The following is a 25,362-nucleotide window of genomic DNA, read 5'->3' as shown; positions in this document are numbered from 1 at the left end:
CCCTCTCCCCGAAATGTTTAAAGATACACATGCATACTTACACACTCAAGCTATGATTTTACTAATTCAACCCTTTAATCCCATATTTACTAGAAAATTTATGGTTTATATCAAAATCCTTTGTTTAATGATGTTCAGAAATGAATTAGTAGGCCGACAATCTAGTTGGAACTAGATGTTCTGAATCCGATGCTGCTTTGGGAAGCGAAAAATCAGAACATCTAATTTTAGATTGGTAGGCCTTCATGCATAAATGATATCTTAATGAATGTGAAATGCTTGCTCAGCTCGAAAATTTCCAAGAAAAAAATATTTGCAAAGATCCATCTCAAATAATTGCAAAAGGTTAAGAATGTCAAAAGTGAAATATGTATTACGCAATTTAATTTTTTTTTCCCGAACATCATACATTATTAATACAAACCATTGCTGTTAGCTCTCAATTGGAATATGTACATACTTAGTATATGACTCGGTTTTGAAAATATCGTGAGAATTTTCATATCCTTCAAAATAAAAATAAGCGCATAACAGCTGACCGTATGTTAAAAATGACGTCTCTCGGAATATCCCTCGGAACCCCAACCCCCCCCCCCCCGATAAATTTTCTGGATCCGCGCATGATGTCATAATGTGAGACAGACTCCCATAAATTTCTGTTACATGTATCTAACGTACTGATGTACGATTAATTGCAGAGAAAAATTACATATTGTAGTTTTTTCTGTAATGTCGCAACCTTTATTTACTGCATGATTCGCCAAAGAAAGCATTTTATTGTTTAAGGCGGAACAGGGCGTTGCATTGTCAATGAATTTTATTTTTGGCTTTTTTAAACACAATAACATTAAGATTTCTTCTACCACATATATCATTTTCATGACTACAATGCACTTTCTAACCCTCCAAGGAGGATATTTTTTATAGGAATTATCCCTTTTTTCTGGCATTATAATTTATTTTTTAAAAAATAATTTTTTGTATTAATTATTCTATTTGATGGAATTTATTTGCAAATTATAATCATCAATTTTAAAGAATAGAAAAACATTTCAAAATCATTTATAAAAATGGCTTATTTTTTACATAGCAATATCATAATTTAATCAAAATATTACTGAAATCAGCACCTCAAATTTTGAAGTTTTTGATTCTAAATTTGAACAAAATGTGATGGCACATAAAAAATTGTCAATTAGGTTTTTTTTAAAATTTCATATATAAATCTTAGCATGTGCTTTATAGCTTAAAAAATTCACATGGAAACTTTTTTGGCATTCAAGAGAGATACTACACAGAATTATGACCTTTCTTAAATAAATTCTGTTTTGAACCATCAAAAAAGTAACGCATTCTTTAGATTTATCAATTAACATGAACCGATCGTTATCAGAAAATATATTTGATTATAAACTGCTAATGATTTTATAAATTTTCGTTTCTAAAATTGTGTTAAATTTCCCCCAACTCATGTTGTGACATTGACTACCTTAGAGCCGTCAAGGCCAAGATTTAGTAAAGGAAAAGTGCCTACAGGTTTATGAAATTCAAGATATAAATTCTTTTGATGATGCTACATAACATTGTTTTACATCGTATAAAACAAATAAATATTGAATTCAGTCCTTAAGGACGTTGTTTACTCAGGGTTTGAGTTCTCAAATCCGGATTGTTAAAAAGTCAATTTCATGAGTAAAATTTCTTTTAAATACAAAAACTATTTATGAAATGAATTATTACTGACATAACCATCGATAATTGTACTAAATTATGGAATTAGGCTCTGACAAAATTTGACTTTAAGCAAAACAGAGGGAATTTGGACTACATTTTTCGCTGACATAATTTTGGTAGTACTGTAATATTGTATATATATATATATATATTTATATATATATATATATATATATATATATATATATATATATATATATATATATATATATATATATATATATATATATATATATATTTATATATATATATATATATATTAAACACTTTGGTGTAGATATTGGTACTTCTGGTGTAACAGATAACATTAGAACAGAAAAACCAACTTGAACCTTCGGTTCAGGTGAGTTGAAAAAACACAACAAACAGCGTTGTTCTTGCTCTGTCTGAAAGTTTGGGAACTTAAAAGTCATTATAATAATTCAATACGGTAATTTATGTGGAATTCGTCGTATTAATGTGTTTCAAACATGATTATTCTGTTTCGTGTCTTGTTGTAATGTTAGTTTCATTTAGACTTCCAACGGTGCATTCTCCCACTGAATATCAACACAACCAACTGCTTAAAATCTGATTATTTGATCAAGAATTGGAACATGTGTATAAACGTTTATTTCTCGTCATAACTTAATTTAAGATAAAAACCCAAAACACAAAAAGCGTCAAAATGGGAAAGAACAAAGCTCTATCCGTAAAAATAATGAAACATTAAATAATCGGGATGTCCAATAAATGGCAGTGATTTTATTTCCTTTTGTCCTAGAGGTTTCAGCTGCCTCTATTTATACCAATAAATAATCTTACTGTAAAACTGCTAAAACATTAATACCGCTTCTTCGTGTCGATGATATCGTTTAAGGGATCGTCCACACAAGACTCCAATCATTGTTATCATTTTCATCCACGTCTTCGTCGATGTAGGGAAGTTCCGGGTTTAAATCAATTTGACTTTTGCACCTTTCACTTTCCTTCTTAATAACGAGATCTCTTCTCGTATTAACGAGATAATTAACTCGTAATAACGAGATCTTTTCTCGTAATTAAGAGAAATGAAACTCGTAATAACGAGATAATTAACTCGTTGTAACGACATCTTTTCTCGTAATTACGAAATAATTAACTAGTAATTACGAGATAGGATAAATTAACTCGTAATAACGAGATCTTTTCTCGTAATTACGAGATAAAAATATTTTTATGTGGCCCCATTCGTCTTCTGTAGTTCATAAGATTATACTTGATTTTACTTTTTATTTCGATAAATAATACGCCACAACATGGAGGTCTCAAATATCACCTTTATATCTAATCGTACAACTGTTAAAATTCATATTAATAATAGTGATAACGAATCAGTTTTTGAATATTCTGAGGTGACCATTATGGTCGAAGCGAAATCAAATCTATCATAAAGTACTTCAGGCTTTATAGATTTGATCACGCCTCAATCATAATAACATCTCATAATATACTAAATTATTATTTATTCCTTAATGAATCAACAAAACATTCGTGTCATTTTAACACAAGGACAATCTTTATCATCGAAATTTTCATATCTAAATCAAAATATTCCATTTTTCATAATTGCCATTATTGCGTCTATGACATCTCTTTTTGACAGTCCTCGTATATACTAACTTAAGATCAATTTATCAATCGATTGTCTTGAGGTAGAAGAAATTAAGGAGCATAAAGACTATCCCGTCCCTTCTCCTTGTCAGCTTTACTTGAATTGTTGTTTAATTGAACACAATAGATTATTGAAAGAGAACTATGCGATCTAAAGAAACGTTGAATCCATCATCGCCCACTTCCAAACGCCCACCATCGGAAACTTATCTGCTGAGAAAAAATCCTACCATTCTGGAGTCCACATTTTAGCAAAATCATGATCGTCTTCTTTATTCCCTAAATATAACGTACCCCTAGATGATGAAGTTATCATATAAAAGAATAATGGTCGCAAAAGATAAATTTAGCATTTTTGCATACATTAGTTGGTGTATTTTTTCATTTTCAAACTGCTTCATAATACTAGTATATGTGATTAAGAAACTTTTAAAGATTATACCTCTCCTTCCTTGCACAATATACAAAGCCAGTAGCAGCAACCAATAGAGACACTGCAAGTAACGATAGAAGCGGTCACCAGTTCCTGTCTCCTGAGCCCGCGATAAAGCAGCTGGTGTGCTATCGTTGTCTAGTATGTGTTGGAATGAGATCATCTTTTATTTTAAAACGAGGCAAAAAGCTACAATTAACCAATCAATTGTCTATTTATTTCAGACAACAAATATTTTCTCTATTTATTTGTGCTCTGTAATTTTGATGCATCAAGGTAAGCAGGGCCAAAACAGGTGTTTTTTTCCAACCCTTCTGCTCCATCTCGGCACGACGGTTTGTAGATCTCATACTCTTTTGCTGATAAAGGCTCAAATGATCCAGATGACATTGGTGCCACGAGCAGTAAATGTCAGATTCTCTACCATTACATAATAAAAATTTGTCATAGAACAATATCCAGGTTTCAGTGATACGGTTCGTAAAAAACATAATCTTTTAGGGGTGAGTTGTTGTTTTACGTTGGAGTAAAGAATGAATTTCATATGGACGAAACACACAAACTCATGTATTTTATGTGTATTTTGCTTCAAGTGCAGCATTTATAATTCTGAAAAGTATACCTCTTGCATTCTCTTTACCAAATAAGGTACTAGTTTAATGCAATGCATATGAAGTACAATTCCTGTGATGTGTGCGTGTTTTAACTCTCTCGTTCATGTTGATTTGCTTAATGACTTAGAAAACAATGTGACCCTAGGCCTTAATTAGCTACAGACCCTGAAACGTACTACTCCACCAAAAAAGCGTGCAACTTTCGTGCGAGAAACGTTTCGTGTAAACCGTTTAGCGTTTCGTGTAAACCGTTTAGCGTTTCGTGTGAATCTTGAAGCGTTTCGTGTAAAACGTTTAGCGTTTCGGGCAAAGCGTGCAGCGTTTCGGGCAAAGCGTGTAAATCGTTTCGGGCAAAGCGTGCGAGAACCGTGTGAAACGTTTATCAAATTTCATTCGGAACTCTCTGACAATTTAATTGTTTCAAAATAGCGCTCGTGTTAAACATTACTTTAAACTGTTTGTGATTGGCAAAACTCCTTTGAGATATTCTCGTGAAAAAAATCTATAAGAAATGATATACTTATCCTTTTACAAAATTGAATTAATTTCAACAAACAAAGGAAAAGTACGCGCATTGAAAGAAGACTAGTTATTGAGACTATTCAGCTGTGTACAACCAGTACACATAACCTCGGACATCGGGTAAGACCTGCACCTGGCTGAACCTGTCAATCAAACTCTGTGTATTCGTTTTCATTGGATGGTCACGCGTCTCTTTTTTTGTCAATAGCCAATGAAAATTTAATGACTTCAAGGTAGTCGGAATCAGTATTAGCTGATGCAAACAATTTCAATGATAGATTATTTAACATTAATTTGAACAAAATTAAATGCAAACATGGAAAGAAAATATACTGTACATTTCTATGAAATGCGGGAAGTAAATTCTTCTGAATCCCGATTAAAAATAATTCTACAAGTTATTACTTTGATTATTTAAACACTGATAACGTAAAACAACAAGTAATTAACACACTGAAATTTTTCTTAAATGTACACATGCAATTAATTATTATGGGAATCTATATGTATGGTACTTAATTCAAATAGATTATGATAGATATATTGTACGCCGTTATGCGGGGCGCCGGTTATGTATACGAATATTGAGACAAAAATCTAAATTATTTTTTATTTTTTGTTCTTTCAGAAATCCGAAATAGTAATGACAAATTTCTTTATTGTTTAATCCATTGATTTTTTTTTCTGTGATATTATGTACGGAACATTTATTTACGCGAATGTTTCGACATAAAAAAAATTAATCGGTTGTTTTATAGCATTTTTCTAACTTATGTGACTAATTTTATTTTACATAACTTTCAAAATTATCAATGTAAATAATTACAGGTTGATTTACAGTTAGTATTTTTACATCGTATTCTCTGAAACCAATAAAAATATTAATGTGAGAAGAAAAAATAAATCCCGCCGAATACTGAAAAACCGATTTCAGTTTGTAATCATACGGATTTTATTTTTGGTATTGAATATTGTGTTACGGTAACTTTTTTCTCTGGAATTTTTATTATTTACGGGACTAATAAGAATCATGGATATTTCTGTTGAGCAATAAATATATTTATAGAAGTAATATTTTTCGCTAATTCTGTGAATAAATATTTTTTTGCTTTAAATATAAGCACCAAATTAATTTAATTACTCAATTCAATACTTATGTACATATATGTTTCTAATATCAGTATTTCTATTATTTCGTGTTTTCTTAAAATTAATTCTTACTAACAGAGTCAGGGTAAAAATCCGAGAGGACCCGAATCGATCAGGATAAAAGCGTGTCCAAAGCGTGTGAAAAGCGAGCAAATGGTTTCGTGCGAGAATCGTTTCGTGTAAACCGTTCAGCGTTTCGTGTAAATCGTTTAGCGTTTCGGGCAAAGCGTGCAGCGTTTCGTGTAAACCGTTCAGCGTTTCGTGTGAACCGTTTAGCGAGCGTGTAGCGAGCGTGCAGCGAGCGTGTGGTGTAGTAGTACGTTTCAGGGTCTGTACACGTTTCTAGGGGTCGTTCACCAATCTACGAGCACACTAATAACAAAGTTAACTGACTGTGGTACTGGTAATTCTATTAGATTACACTACTCTTCGCTTTAAGTCAAAATAAGAATGTTCTTATTAAGGTTTCTCAACCCTTGATGTTTTATGGTTTAATCAGTGAAATATTTGTTTAAAGAAGATTAATATGTAAACATTCAAATTGAACTTAAATATTGGTATGTTGCAAATATTTTGTTCATGCTGTAGGAGCTAACACAAGTACATTACCAATGCAATTATAGCAACGACTGCTCCCCAATCAAATTTCACATTTTTTTTACTGATTTCTATATAATAAAGCAATTTTTTAAAGAAATTAATCGCAATCCTTTACTTAATGCATTTTAACATTTAAAAGCCATTTAAACTTGCCAGTATGAAAGCCATCACATGTAGAGTGAATTTTGATACAATTTTTCAACCATGAATAAGTACAGTTTAGCAACATAAAACGTCCATAACTTTTGAATTAAAACTGCAAACTCACTGAATATTAGTACATTTGTAACTCATTATTTATCCTATCGAATTCTGCAAAGAAATGTTTACCTTGCCAGATGAAAAATAATGAATTGTAGTCTCTGTCAACTTTTCCTTTGTACGGTTTTATCAGTTTTTCATTGAATTCAGCGATTTCAACTCAAATTACCCTCTATAAATTGTTAAAAATTAGTGTCGTTCCTCTTTTCATATCTCAAAATGTGTAAAACACAAGTTAGAATAAGAATTAATGGCAAAACCATGCATCACATAACACTAATGTTATAACCGATAACGGTAAAATATTCCGGAATGTTCCTAATGACGTCATGCGACAATCGAAAGACCTTAAATATATTTGCGTTTCTTATAATATCGCTGCAAGAGGGATCACATTTTACAGCTTCTTGGATTCTCCAATGTGAATAAAACGGGATGTGTAGACACTGTTCTAATTTCCTCTCGGTGTATACGGGATCATTCAAAACGCACTCTTCTTGTACAGCACAAAGCGTTACACGTGTTTTACAAGAATTCAATTAAATTTATCAAAATTGTTCCAAATCTGAAACAAATTCCCAACACTTTTTACAAATACACTTTTATAAACAAAGTTTTTATCTTTTTGATCTGTGAGTACAAGAGAGCACATGTTCGGTATAGGGAATAACAAAACTGAACATGAGTATCGTTTAGCCGCCTCCAAGACTTTGTTTGAGGTAAAAAAAAAAGTTTAAAGATTCCTCTAAACACAATCACTGAATGTCTTCCTGCACCCAACGTTTTCATAGGTCATATAAAGAGGGTGTATTAGATTGCTAGAGTTTACATTTCTCCTGTACAAAGTTATTAAACACAAGATGAGTTGTAAAAAACTGCAAGATCCGCCTCCAAGAATCTTCTTGAGCGTAACTATGGTGTTTAGTTTCTCCACCCCAATCATAAATACACCCTGAAATACATCAGGCTAGACTCAGATGGTATTTATACCGGTTGCTTCTTTTGTCACGTTAAAGTGAAATATAAACGTTTTACCCATGAATGAATTGAAATGTAATATTTCCAAATACGTCTTAATGAAGTTTCAAGATAATTTTTTGATAAAGTCAAATAATTACTAACTTATACATGTTTTTTTTCTTACCCATAAGTTTATGAAATGATGCTACACAATGAGGAGCAAACGGTGGTTCGATCAGGTGCCCTGCCCCAGGATATTTTATAACATGGAACCGGTGCTTGTGTTCTTTGGGTACAAGTTTGAGGAACTGATCTGTTAATTGAGGGTTAAGGCAATGATCATCTTCTCCCACAATACACAAAACGGACGCATTACTCTCCCAAGCCTGAAACAAGTATATGTAATTCAGTTTCATATTTAAGAGATTGGATGTTCGACAAATTAACCATCAGATCTACCTAAAATTAAAGGTATGATTTGTTAAGGGGGATGTGCGGCCATCTTTTACATTTGAGAAGAAAAATGTAAACATTTCTTCAACTTGCTTGTTTCTGTCCAAAACTTGTTAAAACTGTTGTCAAAAGATACAAAAGCAATCAATATGACTTTCGACATGTTCTTTTGTACGCATACAATAACATAACAATACATTTTCAAATCACTATGAATTGCGCAGCTTCAGACTTAAATTTAAGATTTAAAAATATTAAAGGGGGTCATAAGTGTCCTCTCAACAACCATTTGTTAAGAAAGAGGTCAAAGGTTGCTAATTTAAGTTGTTACTTTGTCTCAAAAGAGGGAACCCTATTCTTAAAATTAGTCTGAAAACCATCAATTTGCGCGATGTAATTTTGTTTGTATCCATCGAGGTACATGAGAGTTATATTTTCATTTAAAAAGAATTTAGCTTAATTTATACTCATAGAACTTAAACAAAACCATAGAAACTGGTATAGTGATATCTGTCACATTTAGTTCAGATGGTTTTGAATTAACATTCATTTTAATCGATGAAACTATAACGTCAATGTGCCTCCATAGACACGGGAGTTCTAAGTATAGCCAGTCATGCTGACTGATAAAAAAGGGTACCCCATTTTGTTTCTTCATTAATGTGCAAAATTCAACATTTTTCTCACCAAATGGTTGTAGAGAGGACACCAATGAACCCCTCTTCATATTTTTTTCAGATTAGTAAATCTGTAGCTGCGCATTTCGACAGCATTTTAAGTGATAATAAGGCATTGTCCTGTTCTTGTATGGATAATTTGCATACAAAACAACATGTAAAATTTCATATTCATTGCTCGTATTTCTTTTGGCAACAGTTTTGGTCAGTTTGGGCCAGAAAGAAGCCATTTCAAGAAATGTTTAAATTCTTATCCTCAAATTAAAAGATGGCCACACATTCCACTTTAAATATGAATTATTACCTAGTAAAGAATAAATCTATATATTTTACCTTTAAAATTGGGTATTTTCCAAGTATATATATATAGCACTTCTTCTAAAGGAGATCATTACGTTTTATAAATGGTCATAAACTGTATAGCTTTACATAATTCTTCGTCAGTTTTATTTGTATTCTTCTGGATTTATTATTCAAAGGCCTGTCTTGTCGCATATGAATGCTGAAAATGAGAAAGGTATTGCATGACGTAATCAAATGCCCTGATTGTCCCTGGTCATTATTACCTTTATAAAGAAATCGTCACTTGGCTGGTGAGCTTTTCTGAAATCTAGTCCGTTTATGGTTGGAACGATTCCATCAAAATGAAATCTGAAAGTAAAAACTTTATATTAGAACTGCTAGATTGCATAGTGTTTACTATTTGCGTTCAAACATTTTTTTATATACCGATATAGTTTGGAAACATTTGACAAAATATCAAAACAGTCATACTCTGTGCATGGAATGTCCCCTTTGCTAAATTTGAGAGGTACATCACTGTAAAATGAAACAGCGTTTATAAGCACTACCGCTTTTACCTATATAAATCAGAAAACAAAATACATTTACCACATCAATTGTCACATAACACTCCTGAATTTCACCTTAATTCAATTGTACTATTATAAAATGAAGATCTGGAGCACGTTTCACTAAAAGGCGTAAGGTACGACGAAACTTAAGTTAGGCAGTAGGGCGCCAAACTTAAGTCCGGCGTTAAGTGCGTTTCGCTAAGAGACATACGCTGGCCGTAAATACTAATATCGGACTAAGTTAAGGCCAGACATACGTCCTTGACAATAGGTCTATGCACATGCATTTACAAATGATAAGCATTATGTTACGTGAGAGAGAGAGAGAGAGACAGAGAGAGACAGAGAGAGACAGAGAGCTTGGACATGACATCTTTTCCCCTGTCACTGACGTTGAGTTACTTTGATCTGGACACTCTTAATTATTGACTCTCAGTTTATCTAAGTAATCCGTTAGTTGACGTAAACTTATTTACTATAACCTATTATTTATTATTGGAAAAACGTTGTTTTGCAGAGTTTTTAATTAATCTTATAAAACGGATTCCGACTTGCGCATTTTCCTGGGTCGCACATAGATGATCGCGTTACCTTTGTTTAACAGATATGAATTATAGATTAAGGCTTTAACTATAGGTTAACAGATGATAGGTAGTTCTGTTAAATATAGTTTTCACTGTAAAACCACATCTAACGGTTATAAACTATAATTTACGAATGCACATCAATGTTTATCTGTCTGTAAATAAAGTTAACAATAAATTTTGCTAATAAAAAGAGATTTACATCTGTAATCTATAATTTTCATTCGTTAACTATAGTTTAAGAGTTGTTAATCATAATCTCACAATCGTGAAACTATATTTATCGGATAAGCTATGTTTTGCAATCGCAGAAGGTTGTTTTGAGTGATGTTGATTATACATGTAGCAATATAAATGATTGCGTTTACAGAAGCATTGTTATTTAATAGTTTTCTGCCTGTAAACTACATTTAACAACCGATAGACATAATTTATCGATTGTAAAACTATGTTTAGCTCATTTCTGTGAATTTGGCGTGTCATATACATGTGTGTACGTGGTCATGCAGTGTTTACTGTCTATATACCGTGGACGAATGCCGGGTCATTTCTAGAGCATACTCTCCGCCCTTGGACAGTGCTATCACACCAATACCTGTAGATAGTACCCGGGGAAGACCACTGAACCATTTCGAAGCCTCCTAGAAATAAACCTAAACTTTAATTTCAAATATTTACATTTTAATGTACTGTGGAATCATTAGAATTCGTGGTGGCTCAGTTTTCGTGGTATTCATAGGTAGCCACGAATTTATATCCTCAACGGAAAAAAATTTAGAAAGAGTATTCTTTGTGACAACTTACGCACCCACGAAATTAAATTCCCACGAATAAGTAAAAAAAATCAACAATCCACGAAAATCCCCCCCCCCCCCCAATTTGAATGATTCCAAAGTATTTGTCTTTGATAACGATACAAATCCATTTTTTAATATCCAGTCTAATAAATTCAAAGGCCGTATTGTTGGGGCCTAAGCGGGATTTGCATAATTAAAAGAAATAAATATTACATAAATGTCAACATTTTAATATTTAATGGTATATTATATAATTGCTAAAATTTATCATAAAATGAGTAATGAGGAATCAATCTTTGAATATTATGAAGTTGTAATGTCAGTCGGGCGTTATCAAGTTGTATTTATTAGATTTGGCAATGCCCCGGCCAAAAAGTATCACCTCATCATACTAAAAGAATGATTCCTTATTCCTTGAATCAAACATTAAACGTTACTTTATCGATAACACAAGTCATTGGGAATTGCACTTCTTTGTAAACCACATATTTCATCATAGTTTACACCAATAAAGCATATTTTTGATAGCAAAACTAAGCACTGATTTAAACAGTACAATAAATTAAAAAAAACAAGATAATCAAGCTGATTTCTTATGAAAACAAACTCATCCATTTTCACGACCATAATCTTGGAAACCATGTTTTTTCATAGAAAAACATCTTTGAAAGAAAGGATGAATACATTTAGCCGCATGTTGTAATCTGTACGGTTTTATAATTATTATCAGTGCATCATTTCTACGATAGCTTCCATAGGTCATATGCTTGAGATACTTTTTCCTTCTATGCACTACTTATGTGAAGAGGGGAAGGGGGTATATTTTAAGAAAATCTGTTTTGGTAGTTTCTTTTCTTAGTCATTGGGAATTGCACTTCTTTGTAAACAATATTTTTCATCATAATATACACCAATAAAGCATATTTTTATATATTTTTAAGAAAATGTTTTTGGTAGGTTTTTTTTAGCTTATTCATTTGGATATATTTTGTATCAGATTTCAAAGATTATTGTATTAATTTGGGAGTAAACCTTATAGTATTCTATAATATCTGGTCGTGGGGGGAGGGGGGTTGCAGTCAACAAGCACAGATATCACCAGCACGGGCTGGTGATATCAGTTGTAAAATGTCACAGAATTTTACTTGCACAGTATGTGTTAGGAAAGGTAACTCTTTTTAAAACATGCGCAAGTCTATATGCACCGTAAATTGCAAGTTTCTTTCAGTAAAAGGGCACTATCCCGTAGAATTACAGATCTGTTGTCAATTTTCCTACAGACCCTTGTCACAATCATCTCAAATTCCGGTCCGTAGTCAGTCTCGTTTTCTTGTATGGGAGAGGATCAATTACGTGTAAGTCGCGGTTTGCTACTTAAAGTAAATATATCATGGAATTCCTCTTACTATGAAATAAACTGCTGTGATGTCTGTATATACTGTGGTTAGATCTTCGTAAAGAAAGAAGGCCAGAGCCAGCACACAGAAGCCCCTGGAGGCAAGGAGAGCTGCACGGTGTTCGAATAGTCCTCCACCACCCCCATACATGTCAATGACCCCAGGGAATGGACCTGGACCTGTCACAAATAAAGCACCATTACATTCATTACTGAAGCAAAATTATCGATAGGAAAGTGATAAGAAAAAGGGAAGCATACATGCACATAGAAAATACCGATAATATAATTTAAATGAAAAAAAATCTGTATCCCATATCCCATATTGGAGCCTGTGGTCGATATGGGGTGTGATACAGACTTAGCCATTCATTATTCTCTTCAGATATTTCTTTTATTCATTAACAAAACAAAGAAAACAAACTTAATAATTTTACAAACACTTAGCATGAAAATAAAACGTACAATTAATCATGTATCAATACATTGATTATCATTTATCAAAATAAAGCGTTGCAAGTACTTGTCTGGTTTTTTGTTTTAATAAAACTGAAGCTGACTGTCTTACCAGGTGGAGTAAATAGAACACCCCTTATATTTCCATGCCGCACTTTCTCTCTTCGAACACTCTTGGCCATATACCGTCTGTAGATCTGGGATTCCGCCAAAGGTTTCAGGTGCGGATCAAACAGATTATCCCAGGTGATGTGTCCTTTAAACACTTTAATGTTGACTACAACGGGGGTAGTCACGTCTCTTTTCTGAAATCTGATGTGCCATTCATGACAAGGTTCCTGGTCCATACTCCAAAGGAGACCCATGGAATCCACGCCTTAAATAGTTGCACACATGCAGTCAATAATTTAACAATTCATCAAAATATATAGGTATTTTCTTATACATATAGCTTAGCGATCGATAGCTTGTCAGTCAAATTGCTGATTATCAATATACATAATGTACCTAGGCTGGTGATCTTTACAGTCCAGTGGCATCGTGTTTTCTTTATAGTGATATGTATACATGTATTTTGCTTTCCCACCTTTCGGAAAAATAATAATAAAACATTCAGATCTTACCTGTGTAGGTTCCTTGTAGCGAGGGCTGGGTGCCCAGGTCCACCCGTCCTCTCCTCGTGGAGGTGAAGCACCCATAGGAACTGAACTTCTTGTTATCCTCTTCCAAGGAGGCTTTGATCGTGACCGGTTCATTGGGGGACAGACCGTCCACCGTAATCAAGACTTTTTCATCCATTAACGCCTCGATGGGATCCGCCCCTATTCTGACTGCAGTCATTGCATTCACTGTACAGAGGTTACTGGCCTTCTATCGTAGAACAAGTACACACATTTTGCCTCGCCTCTCACACATGTCTGTACTCAGCTTTAGTACACTAGAGTTTGAAATCAATTTTCACACGAACAAAATGACACACTTGACGGTAACCTTTTGGTCGAGGACAGACACATTGTACGGTACCTTTTCAATCGAGGATACACACTGTACGATAACCTTTTTTTTATCGAGGACAGACACACCGCGTCAGCGTATATCAAGAAAAAACCAACTTACCGTGACCCCGTGACGTTATTATGTGAATTTTGATTGCTTTTAGATTTTTTACCAGAAGAATGGAATTTATGCGAGGATCTGATGGGGCGGTGGACGGGGGGGAGGTTCGGGAATCAAATTTTTAAATTTACATAGTAAAATTTCCAATAAAAATGCCCCTGACACCCCCACAAACATAAATATCCGTCGGAGTCCCCCCCCCCCCCCCACTAGAAATATTTAAAATTATCAACATCATTGACATGCATACCGATACACTCAAGCTCGGGTTTTACTAATGCAACACTAATCCCGTAAAAATACCGCGATATGCTTCAAATGTACAAGAGAATTAACGGTTTATATCAAACGCCTTTGTTTAATGATGTTCGGAAATAAATTAGTAGAACTTCAATCTAATTAAAACTAGAAGTTCTGAATCCGATTCAGAACATCTAATTTTAGATTGGTAGGCTTTCGTGTATTGATTGTATTGTATTGTATTGTTTATTACCATGAACCATACGATTCATAGGTTTAATATATATACATAAGTAAAGTGAACAAACATATGTAGAAATTTAAAAAAAAACAAAAAACAACAACATCATAATCTTGTATTAGACTGCGTGTGCACATAGCACTGTGCAAAATGTACCTGACAAAAGTAAACAGGATAATGAAGAGTATATTCTCAAAACAAAAACACTAATTATATTTTATCGTAATTTTTAGCATTTATATAGGTATTTTCCCAAATTGCACAACTCTTTGATATTCTTTGTTGAAAATTATTGAATAAGTTTAAAGACAGAAGGCTTTTCATAATAATATTTTTTACATACAACTTTCTTATTTCCTCTTAAATGGACATATTAAAATAAAATGAAACTCATCTTCAATCTGTGATAGTGAACATAGTTTACAAACTCTCTCATTTCTATGGATATTATAAGATAATATCTTAATGAATGTGAAATGCTTACTCAGCTCGAAAATTTGCAAGAAAAAAAATATTAGCAAAATTCCATCAAATTATTGCAAAAAGGTTAAGAATTTTCAAAACGTAAGTACAGCTGTGAAACATGTATAATATAACGTAATTTATTTTTCCCCAGAACATCAAACATCATTAATACAAACTATTGTTGTTAGCCCTCATTTGGTACATGTACATACTTACTATCTGACTAAATTTAAAAAACATCGTGAGAATTTTCTTATCTTTCAAACAACACCCCCCCCCCCCCCCGGACAAATTTTCTGGATCCGCGCATGATATCGTAATGTCAGACTCAAATTCCCATGAAATTATTTTATCTAACGAACTGATCATATATACGATTAATTGCAGAAAAAATACATAATGTATTTTTTCTGCAATGTCGCAACCTTCATATTGTAACAGTCCAGTGATTTGACGGCTTGGTTTTGTCCAGAGTTATTGAACCTGATTATTGTTGACTTGTAGGAAATTTGAGATGAGCATGTGCATGTACTTGACATTGTAGGAATATGTATAATATATGTTTTCCATGCAGATGATGGGTGATTATTAATCAGTTAAAGTGATTTGTCTGGATTGAAACAGTTTGTGCACATGCTTTGAGTTACGTAGAAACAGGGACGTATAATATTGTATGTCCCAAGTTATTGCTTCCATCACTTTTTGATGATTTTTAATAAAAATACACATACCTGTGGAAGAAATACAGTTGAAATCGATGAAATGGAAAATATCCAAGATATCTTCATTAACAAATTAAATAAGTTTTAGGAGAGTTTGAGGGTTAGACAATTAACCTTTGGAGTTTTAATCAAATTTTAAATTTTATGAAATACATTTTGAGTTGTTTTTTTTTTAATTTTTTTTTTTTTTTTTTTTTTTTTTTTTTTTTTTTTTTTGCTTTTTCAAAAGCTTTGCTTTGTGTGAATGAATTTTTCTTTCTACAACTCCTCCTTTTTAATAGGCATATTATTGAAATATATTACTGCATGAAAGTTTTAATGTATAACTTACTTGGAAGTAATGAATTCATGCGACTAAGCGCAAGTAATTCGCGTTAATTAATTAAAAATGTTCGCTGGGACCCAAAATCCAAAATAGGATATTAACTATTTTACTTTTCTATCTTAGCCCTCCATTTAACAATTCACTTCAAAGAAGCATATATAAATGTGCAAAATGTTTTGGCATTTTAAACCCTTTGTATTCTAAAGTAGCTGCTTGGTTAGTGATACCAAATAGTGATATTATAAAACAGATTTACTTAAAATAATACATACTTGTTTCACTGAAAGAAAAAAAAACAATCACAACATTATTAAAACGTTAATAATCACGGTAAACATTTAAATTGTCTTATACCTCTTATGATAAGTAAGAATTTATTTTTTATTTTATTAAGAACAGTTAAAATATACACATCCGTTTTTTTTAAAATACAAATTTATCAGTTTGGTGAAATCTTTACGAAGTCATAATATAAAGATGAGTGCTATCTCGACATCGAATTTAATAACTTGTACATGACAAGTCGTGTTCAGTTTATATTTTTAAAAAATCTCAATTTTTGTTTAGGATAAAAAGAAGCGGCTGAATTTTATCTGTAATTAAAACAAGAAGCTCATGGGCAACATCGCTCACCTAAACAATAGTTCTTGTATCATTCTGTTTTGAAATGTTTTAATATATAAGTCTTTAAAAAATATTCAATCTCGATTTGACAATACATTAGACAATACATAAAAGACAATTTAGGTTTATTTATATATTAAAAGATGCCTACTTTTTGGACATCATATCCTGCAATTTAAAATGTAACAACTGGCCAATCATATTATCCTAGGCCTCAGCGTATTTAAGATAACACAATTTTAAAATGAACTATAAATAATTATAAAAAGTAAGAGAAAGCTGCTGTGACCTTGATACATGTATGAGGATATGAAGGTATGAGGATGTTTACATAGTTATATAACTAAGCGTAGCATTGTATTTCTTGAAAAGAAGATTTTAAAAACCCTTTTCCCAAAATATTTCTATGTTGAACTTTTAACCACTCTTGGGGCCCATGTATTGGTCAGGGGTCACGGTTTTAACAATTTAATATAAAACATATCTTAGAATGCTTGCATGGTAATATCACAAATTGTAGCATTGTAATTCTTGAGAGAAAGATTTTTAAACATTTTCCCTATATTTTTCTATGTTAAACTTTGAACCCCTCTAGGGGCCACAAAAATTTGTCCGGGAGTCACATTTTAACAATTTAAAATCTTCACTTTATATACAAGCTTTGGTGTAAATATTGGTATTTCTGGTGCAATGGTTCTAGAGACGTAGATATTTTAAGACATGCACAACCTATTTTTACTGTTTTGCAAGTACATGTACATAATGTATCTCCATTTTAAAGGGGGCTTCGCCCTCTATTTTAACAATTTAGAATCCCCTTTTCATAAGGATGTGTTGTACCAAGTTTGATTTAAATTGGCCCGGTGGTCTAGAGAAGAAGTAAAAAATGTGAAAAGTTTACAGACGGATGGATGGACGGACAACGGACAGCAGGGGATCAGAAAAGCTCACTTGAACCTTCGGTTCAGGTGAATTTAAAAAAAAACAACACAGCGATGTTGTCGTTCCTCTGTCTAAAAGTTTGGACCCCAAACTTAACAGTCTTTTATCTTAACATTTATTATAACTCAATATCTTATTTGGAATTCATCGTATTCATTTGTTTCAAGCATGATTATTCTGTTTCGTGTCTTCTTGTAATAATGGTGTAATCTAGACTCTCAACGGTGCATCTTCCCTTTGAATATCAATACAACCAACTGCTTAAAATCTGATTAATTGATCAACACTGAGCACACATGTAAAATTGTTTATTTCTCCTCTTAACTAAATTTCAGATAAGAACACAAAACCCCAAAAAGCGTCAAAATGGAAAAAATACAAAGCTCTATCCGACGAAAATAATAAAACGTAAAATGATCGGGATATCCTTCAAATGGCAGTGATTTTATCTCCCTTTATCCCCTTCTATTCAATAAACAACATCATGTTTCAGCTGCCTCTATTTATGCCAATAAATAATCTTAATGTAAAAAGTTCTAAAATATTAATACTGCATCTTTATGTCGATGATATCGCTTGAGGGATCGTCCACACAAGACTCCGACTCATTGTTATCATTATCATCCACGTCTTCGTCGATGTAGGGAAGTTCCGGGTGTAAATCAATTTGACTTTTGCACCTTTCACTTTCCTTCTTAGGTAGCTTTTCAGCTTCTATCAAGTTTTGCCCCATTGCTTCATCGTCTTTGTCACTGATTTTCAAACTTCCACTATTTCTGCAATTGAAATTCATTTGTAAATTTATTACATGTACCAGAATGTAACTTGTATATCTTTATCATTTAAGATTACGGAGCCCCTGTACACTAATGAAACGTGTTTTTAAAAGGGACTTGGATGCATTTTAAAACAAAATTTTAATTTTGATTTTTTATAAATAAAATGGTTTAATTGCATATTTTGAATGATTGACCAAAATTTGAATGTTAGAATTTTTAAGTTATAAGGGAGATACAGAGGTAAGAACTCATTATGTAAACAAAGCTCGAGTCTTATATTTGTTTACAAATAATGTAAAGTATGGAATTACCATTTCTTTTACATATTAACTCCTGGGAAACAAGGCAAATCTATTCAATGTGTTTATATGATATATTTATTTATCAACAGAAGCAACATTTGATTGAAAATTATACCAATTAAACACATTTAAACAATAACAAGTCTCGAGCTTTGTTTACAAAACAAAGAATTCCAAACTCTTTGCTTGTAACTCAATATCCGACTTTCAAATTTTGACAAAGCATTAAAAACACCCATTTTATCCATCCTAAACATTAAACATGGGGAAATAAAATATAAAACTTTGAGCTCAAATCGTGTTCAAGTCCCTTTAACTTCTTCGGAATCGGCATAATTATACGAAATGAAAGTAACATAAAAGTTTCAACAATTTAATATTTAATCACCTTCATATCTAATCGTACAACTGCTAAAATTCAAATAATATAAATAATCGTAATAAGGATCATTTTTTTAATATTCTGAGGTGACCATAATGGTTGGAGCGTAATCAAATCTATCATAAAGTACTCCAGGCTTTTATGGATTTGATCACGCCTCAATCATAATAAACACCTCGTAATATACTGATTCCTTATTCCTTAAAGACCGGGGTTGACCTAGTTGAATATCCACACGGACGGCAATTAAGCATATAAGGAAGCAGGTCCCTCCTCCAAACTGATAACACGGCAGAGTGAATCTATTAATAGATAGCTGCATACCAGAAGCACGTGCTGATCAGAGAACTACATAATTTTAATGGTCATTTAAAAATGAAACGGTGTGCATAGTTCCTTTCCCTGATTTTCATCTTTAAGTAATAAGCATCTACACATGCATGTACTTTTAAATTGATCACTGCCAATACAAGCATCTCTTTTGTTGTTTTGTTTTTTGTATCTAGAGCTTTGTTAAAACATCTATCATAGTAAGCATCATTTCTTCACATACATGTAATTATTTAGAAAATACTTTAAACTTAAAAAAAAAAAAACACCAAGAAATTCACTGGTCAGAATAACTCTTATCAACAACAGTGTGGGTTAGGTGCAAGAGGCTAATGCACAACTAGTCCTGACTCAGTGGGGAATCCCTCCCGCCAAATGTCAATAAATCAGCCTCCAAATCTGCAAATGTGAAAGAGGTTCCAGGGAGGAAAAACTTTATCTACCTGATGATTTTGCATGTGGGCCTGAACTTTAATTATCAGAAATATTTTTAAAAAATATTCACATACAATTTATTAAATTAGATGTTAAGGTTACACACTGTAGTTCACTGTAGTAGATTACAAGCTCAAGTTTCCTTTTGGTTTACCTCTGCCCTAATAAAATTCCCTCCAAAACATTCTTGTAATCCAAATTATGGCGGAAAAGATCAAACAGGGTGAATTGGAAGGAAGAGAAATTGTAAAGTTTTTCAACTCATAAATTGGGATGTAGAAGAATTATCGACTAGTGATCTAAGATAGTGCAAAATGAGACATATGAAGACTGATGATTTACAGGGGAGTTTGTTGAACGTTAATTCTGCACGATTCTGTCAGAACAGCAATAACTTAGGAATTTCCCCATTGTTTATGCAGACCCATTAGAGGCTGTCCGATATGGTGGAAATCAAATTTTGGAAAGAAATTAGACTTTATTGAAGGGACAAACTTTTGACAATATGGTTTTACAGAGCTGTATTAATTCTAGCCCAAAAAAACATCTGTGGGAAAGTTGGATTTTTCGCTAGAATAATGATATCAGCATGATCAGTGGCATCAGTGCATAGGATTGCTTTTAAAATTTCTCAACTAATGTGATGACCTATATGTTTATAATAGAAAACTGCTAGAACCTGTGACCTGGGAGGCCCCATGCGTAAACAGATATTGGAACTTGATACTATCAGTGTGAAGCTGCAGGACTGACTCTCCGGCTCTACACAAGTGTGTGTTCTTTCTCTTTGTTTTTAGATTACCAGTGATGATAGAGTAATAAATCAATTAAGAAGGATTACTTAGTGTTATTCAGTTTTGAGGTAAGACAAGCTGTCCCGCCATTTACTGTGCGTCTCTAGCAATAGGCATTTCCGGTAGGAATGTAAACAAAAAGCCGATTTCTCATCTGTCAATCAAATTTGAGGAAATTTGAATTTCTGGTTCACTTCAAAATTTTGAATATGAATTTCTCAAGTAGTAATGCATCAATAATAATTGTTTTACTATCTAGAGATGCCTTTCAGTTTACTTTAGTTGCATGACAAAATTTAATTTATAGTTTTTGCTGATTAAAGTGTTAATTCAGAAATTTATCCTCTGAAGTGAAAGGTGGCAAGAAAATTGAAATTTCCTCCATTTTCCTCATTGGCTGCTATTTATACCCCAGACCCGGTCTTTAAATCAACAAAACGTTAGTGTCATTTTAACAAAAGGACAATCTTTATCTTTACATGGAAATTTCAGATCTGAATCAAAATATTCCATTTTTCATTATCGCCCTTATCGCATCGATGACATCAGTTTTAGACAGTCCTAGTACATTCTAATTTAATATCAATTTATTCCTCGATTCTCTTGAGGTAGAAAACATTAAGTAGCATAAAATGGTTACGACTATCCCATCCCCTTTTTCTTGTCAGCTTTACTTGCATTGTTCTTATATTGAACACAATAGACTAATGAGAAGATAACTATGTGATCTAGAGAAGGGTTCACTCTATCATCGCCCACTCCCAACCATACACCACCGGAAACTTATCTGCTGAGAAAAATCCTACTATTTCGAATCCAACATTTTAGCAAAATTGTGATCATATTCTCTATTCCCTAAATATAATGTACCCCTACATGATAAACTGACTATTCAAAAGAATAATGGTCGCAAAAGATAAATTTGTCAGTTTTACATAAATTAGTTGCTTCATTTTAGTCATTTTCAAACTGCATCATAATACGAGTATAAGTAATTTAAAAACTGTTAAAAAGTATACCTCCTCTTCCTTGCACAACATACAAAGCAAACAGCAGCAACCAATAGGGGTACTGCAAGTAACGATAGAAGCGGCCACCAGTTCCTGTCTCCTGAGCCTGCGTTAAGAACCGGAAGTTCTGGTCTGCCACCAGTAACCCCGACATCGAGACCAGAGTCATTCATATAAGAGTTTGTTACATCATACGATGGTGTAGATGTGTATATAACTTGTGGAGGGACGGTAGTAGATGATGGTTTGATAAACTGGGGACTTCCACAATTAAAACGGGAAACATTTCTGCATAAACTAAAAAAATCTTCACATTGCACTTCTAATGATTGATTGCACGTTTTAAAAACTTCTGATATTGCATCTGGGGATAAATCTACAATGCAATTCCGTAATATTAACGTCCTTTCCCGACACGTGAGCTTTAACGGTATGTCACATAAAAGGTGTGTCTTGGTGGGAGGGGGACATGGTGCCAACGCCAAAAAGTAGTCCTCGTTACAACATCCTGCATTACAGGAGTTGATGTAATCATCCGCTTTTCGTTCGAGTCCTATTGCTGACGAAACCTGCAAGATAGAGTATAATTCACTTTATTTGAATAGCCATCCATGACAATATTAAAAAAAAAACGATTGCTTTATAGGCAAGTGTATTTAAACGTGCGACACAAAATGCAAATTCATCGGGAATGAGTCATTTTTGTTAAGCGTTACTCCATATACCAGGTCTTTTTCTTCTTCCGATATGATTTGACTTCATTGTTAACTTAAAGTTGCAGGTCTGTAGCTCCCGGTCTGAAAAAATTCTGATGGACGACCTGGGAGCTACAGTGCCACCCACTGAAAAAAAATCGTGTAGTTTTAGACTGAGGTTTGGGGCACGTAAAGATACGATATCAGTAGTAAATTGTATGAAGGATTTAATGGTAGTAATTGTTTTCACAGAATTTGCATATAAATAAGGTTAATCAGTCCAAAACTGGCGTTCGTTTTTGTGCGCAATAAATACACAATTTTCCTAATGGGTCGTACTGTAGCTCCCAGGTCGTCCATCTGAATTTTTTAAGACAGAGAGCTACATCTAATTAATTAAGTTATAATGTCTTGAGATCAATGGCATTATGTAACTTGTTCCTTCGTCAATTATTTGCATAAATAAATTTGGAATGCAGTGATTTTATCTCATAATTTAATTATAAAAAATATTACGTTTTAGAAAGTACAACTGATATCAAAATGTTCCCACCTAAATCCCTTTTATATGTAATCCCCCAAAACAAACTATAAAACATTTTTCAAAGATGTACCGGTACCAAAAATTATGAATGATGACAAAAAGCCAAGGGAGAAACGATAAACATGTGTCTAAACTTCTATAGAAATGTTTAAAATCAAACTGCCAATTTAATGGATTTCACTGGAAAAATAGACCCGAATTTGTTCCAATGCATTTTTCAAAAGGTGGTTAATACCGAACAATGATCAAGATCAAGCCTTTCCTAGCAGCGGTGTGTGTTGGTGTGCTATCGTTATCCAGTATGTGTTGGAATGGGATCATCTATTAATTTGAAATGAGGCAAAGAGCCACGGGGGTCGCTACATGAACGAATCAAATGTCTATTTATTTCAGACAACTCAGACAACAAATATTTCCTCTATTTATTTCTGCTGTATAACTCTGAGGCATCAAGGTAAGCGAGACCAAAACAGGTGTGATTTTTCCACCTCCCGCTGACTCCATCTCGGCACGATGGTTTGTAATTCTCAGACTCTTTTGCTGATAAAGGCTCAAATGATCCAGATGACATTGATGCCACTAGCAGTAAATGTCAGCTTCTCTACCATTACACAATATAAGATTCGTTATAGAACAATACCCAGGTTTCACTGATACGGTTGGTAAAGAAAATTATTTTTTTTAGGAGGGGGGTATTGTACGTTGGAGTACAGTATGGATTTCATATGGACGAAACACACACAAACTCACGTATTTAATGTGTACTTTGCTTCAAGTGTAGCATTTACAATTCAGAATATTATACCTCTTGCATTCTCTTTACCAAATAAGGTACTAGTTTATGCAATGCATATGAAGTACAATTCCTGTGATGGGTGCGTGTTTTAACTCTCTCGTTCATGTTGATTTGCTTAATGACTTAGAAAACAGCGTGACCCTAGGCCTTAATTAGCTACACGTTTTAGGGGTCGTTCACCAATCTACGAGCACACTAATTACAAGGTTAACTGATTGTGGTACTGGTAATTCTATTAGATCACGTACACTACACTTCGCTTTTAGTCAAAATTAGAATGTTCCTTTTAAACATATTTGCGTTTCTTTACTTTCTTAAAATAATATTGCTGCGAGAGGGATCAAATTTTACAGCTTCTTGGATTCTCCGATATAAATAGAACTGGATGTGTAGCCACTGTTCTAATTTCCTCTCAGTGTTTACGGGATCATTCTTGTACAGAACAGAGAGATATATAGGATTGAATTGTTTCAACTGTCAGTCCCAGGATACATTTACATTTTTTAAATTCTTGTACCCATAGATTTAAATCAGTTCTACGTATTTGTTTGTAACCGACGTTAGGCCGTTGCAGCTTGTAATTTTTGCATTATTTATTACTGAGTATAAAACACCATTGCATGTCCACAAGAAATAATGACCTTAAATAGATTTTTAAAAATCCTGATACCATGAACACTCATTATTTAATAATGAAATAGCAGCCTAATCTACCATCTTATTCAAATGTGAAAGTAGATTACTATCTCTGTCAATCAAGTAAACTACTTTTACACGAGCATGTCTGAATATCGTCTACGTGCAAAGACAGCGTGGTTTTTACCTGGTATTTTGAAATAGCACATGTCAAGCACATGATGACAATCCAATCTGAGACCATTCCCAAACAGCCCACATTTCCTCGCAGTTCGATCAAAAGTAAATAGCGCCGTACATCCTCCGCTAGATGTATGTATAGACAGTTGTTGTTATCGCAAGCTCCCTGTTTCTGTAAACATTTCTGTATTCTCTACAGTGAATAGAAAAAACACTCCGCTCGGCGCGAAGTACATTCACCGTTTTACGTTTTGAAAAAAATGTCCTGACCCACAGGTAAGGCGTGACGTAATCTGGTTACCTTAATTAAACGCTCTGTCTTTTCCCCACGAGATATGAATTTCGCTCAATGTGTTTCACTCGGTGGTTTGGTTGGTCAGTAATTTAGGGAGACGGTACGAGGCGGATCGAAGGTCAGAAACACCCAATGTTCAGGTCAGGTAAGGCTAAAACTACACGAGGAATAATCCATTGTTATTTATGAAGCGACGCGGTATTTGTTCCATTTAAATGGCCATATAAAGTTCTTTACTATCGATCAAAACTTCCCCTTATCGCGAGGACCGTGTGAATTTTTTTGTTCAATATTTAGATAAGTTATGATAGCGTCCTGCATGTTTATCCCCAGATAAAACATCATTATATACATAATAGATTATAATATTATCAATACATGTATCAA

The 25,362-nt window shown here is 33.3% G+C and overlaps 1 protein-coding gene and 1 long non-coding RNA gene across 2 annotated transcripts; both read right to left on the bottom strand.

Annotated features, from left to right (window-relative positions):
• Positions 1-6,807: 6,807 nt before the first annotated feature.
• Positions 6,808-14,289, bottom strand: LOC105338856 (peroxisomal succinyl-coenzyme A thioesterase). Its single transcript, XM_034470946.2, has 8 exons — positions 13,746-14,289; positions 13,235-13,498; positions 12,677-12,846; positions 11,001-11,114; positions 9,810-9,895; positions 9,602-9,686; positions 8,090-8,291; positions 6,808-7,897 (listed from the first exon to the last, which is right to left on the bottom strand). Exons 1-8 carry the CDS (start codon positions 13,960-13,962, stop codon positions 7,764-7,766), a joined length of 1,272 nt encoding a protein of 423 aa, XP_034326837.2. The 5' UTR covers positions 13,963-14,289; the 3' UTR covers positions 6,808-7,763.
• Positions 14,290-18,089: 3,800 nt separating this feature from the next.
• On the bottom strand, positions 18,090-25,243 carry LOC117689484 (uncharacterized). Its single transcript, XR_010715111.1, has 3 exons — positions 24,688-25,243; positions 21,839-22,398; positions 18,090-18,573 (listed from the first exon to the last, which is right to left on the bottom strand). It is a non-coding gene; the product is annotated as an uncharacterized lncRNA (long non-coding RNA).
• Between the last annotated feature and the right edge of the window lie 119 nt (positions 25,244-25,362).

Source organism: Magallana gigas, chromosome 6 (assembly GCF_963853765.1).
Source record: "Magallana gigas chromosome 6, xbMagGiga1.1, whole genome shotgun sequence".
NCBI classification, from domain to species: domain Eukaryota; kingdom Metazoa; phylum Mollusca; class Bivalvia; order Ostreida; family Ostreidae; genus Magallana; species Magallana gigas.
Note: the sequence above shows the minus strand (reverse complement) of the source record. Positions and strands in the feature narration are given on the sequence as shown.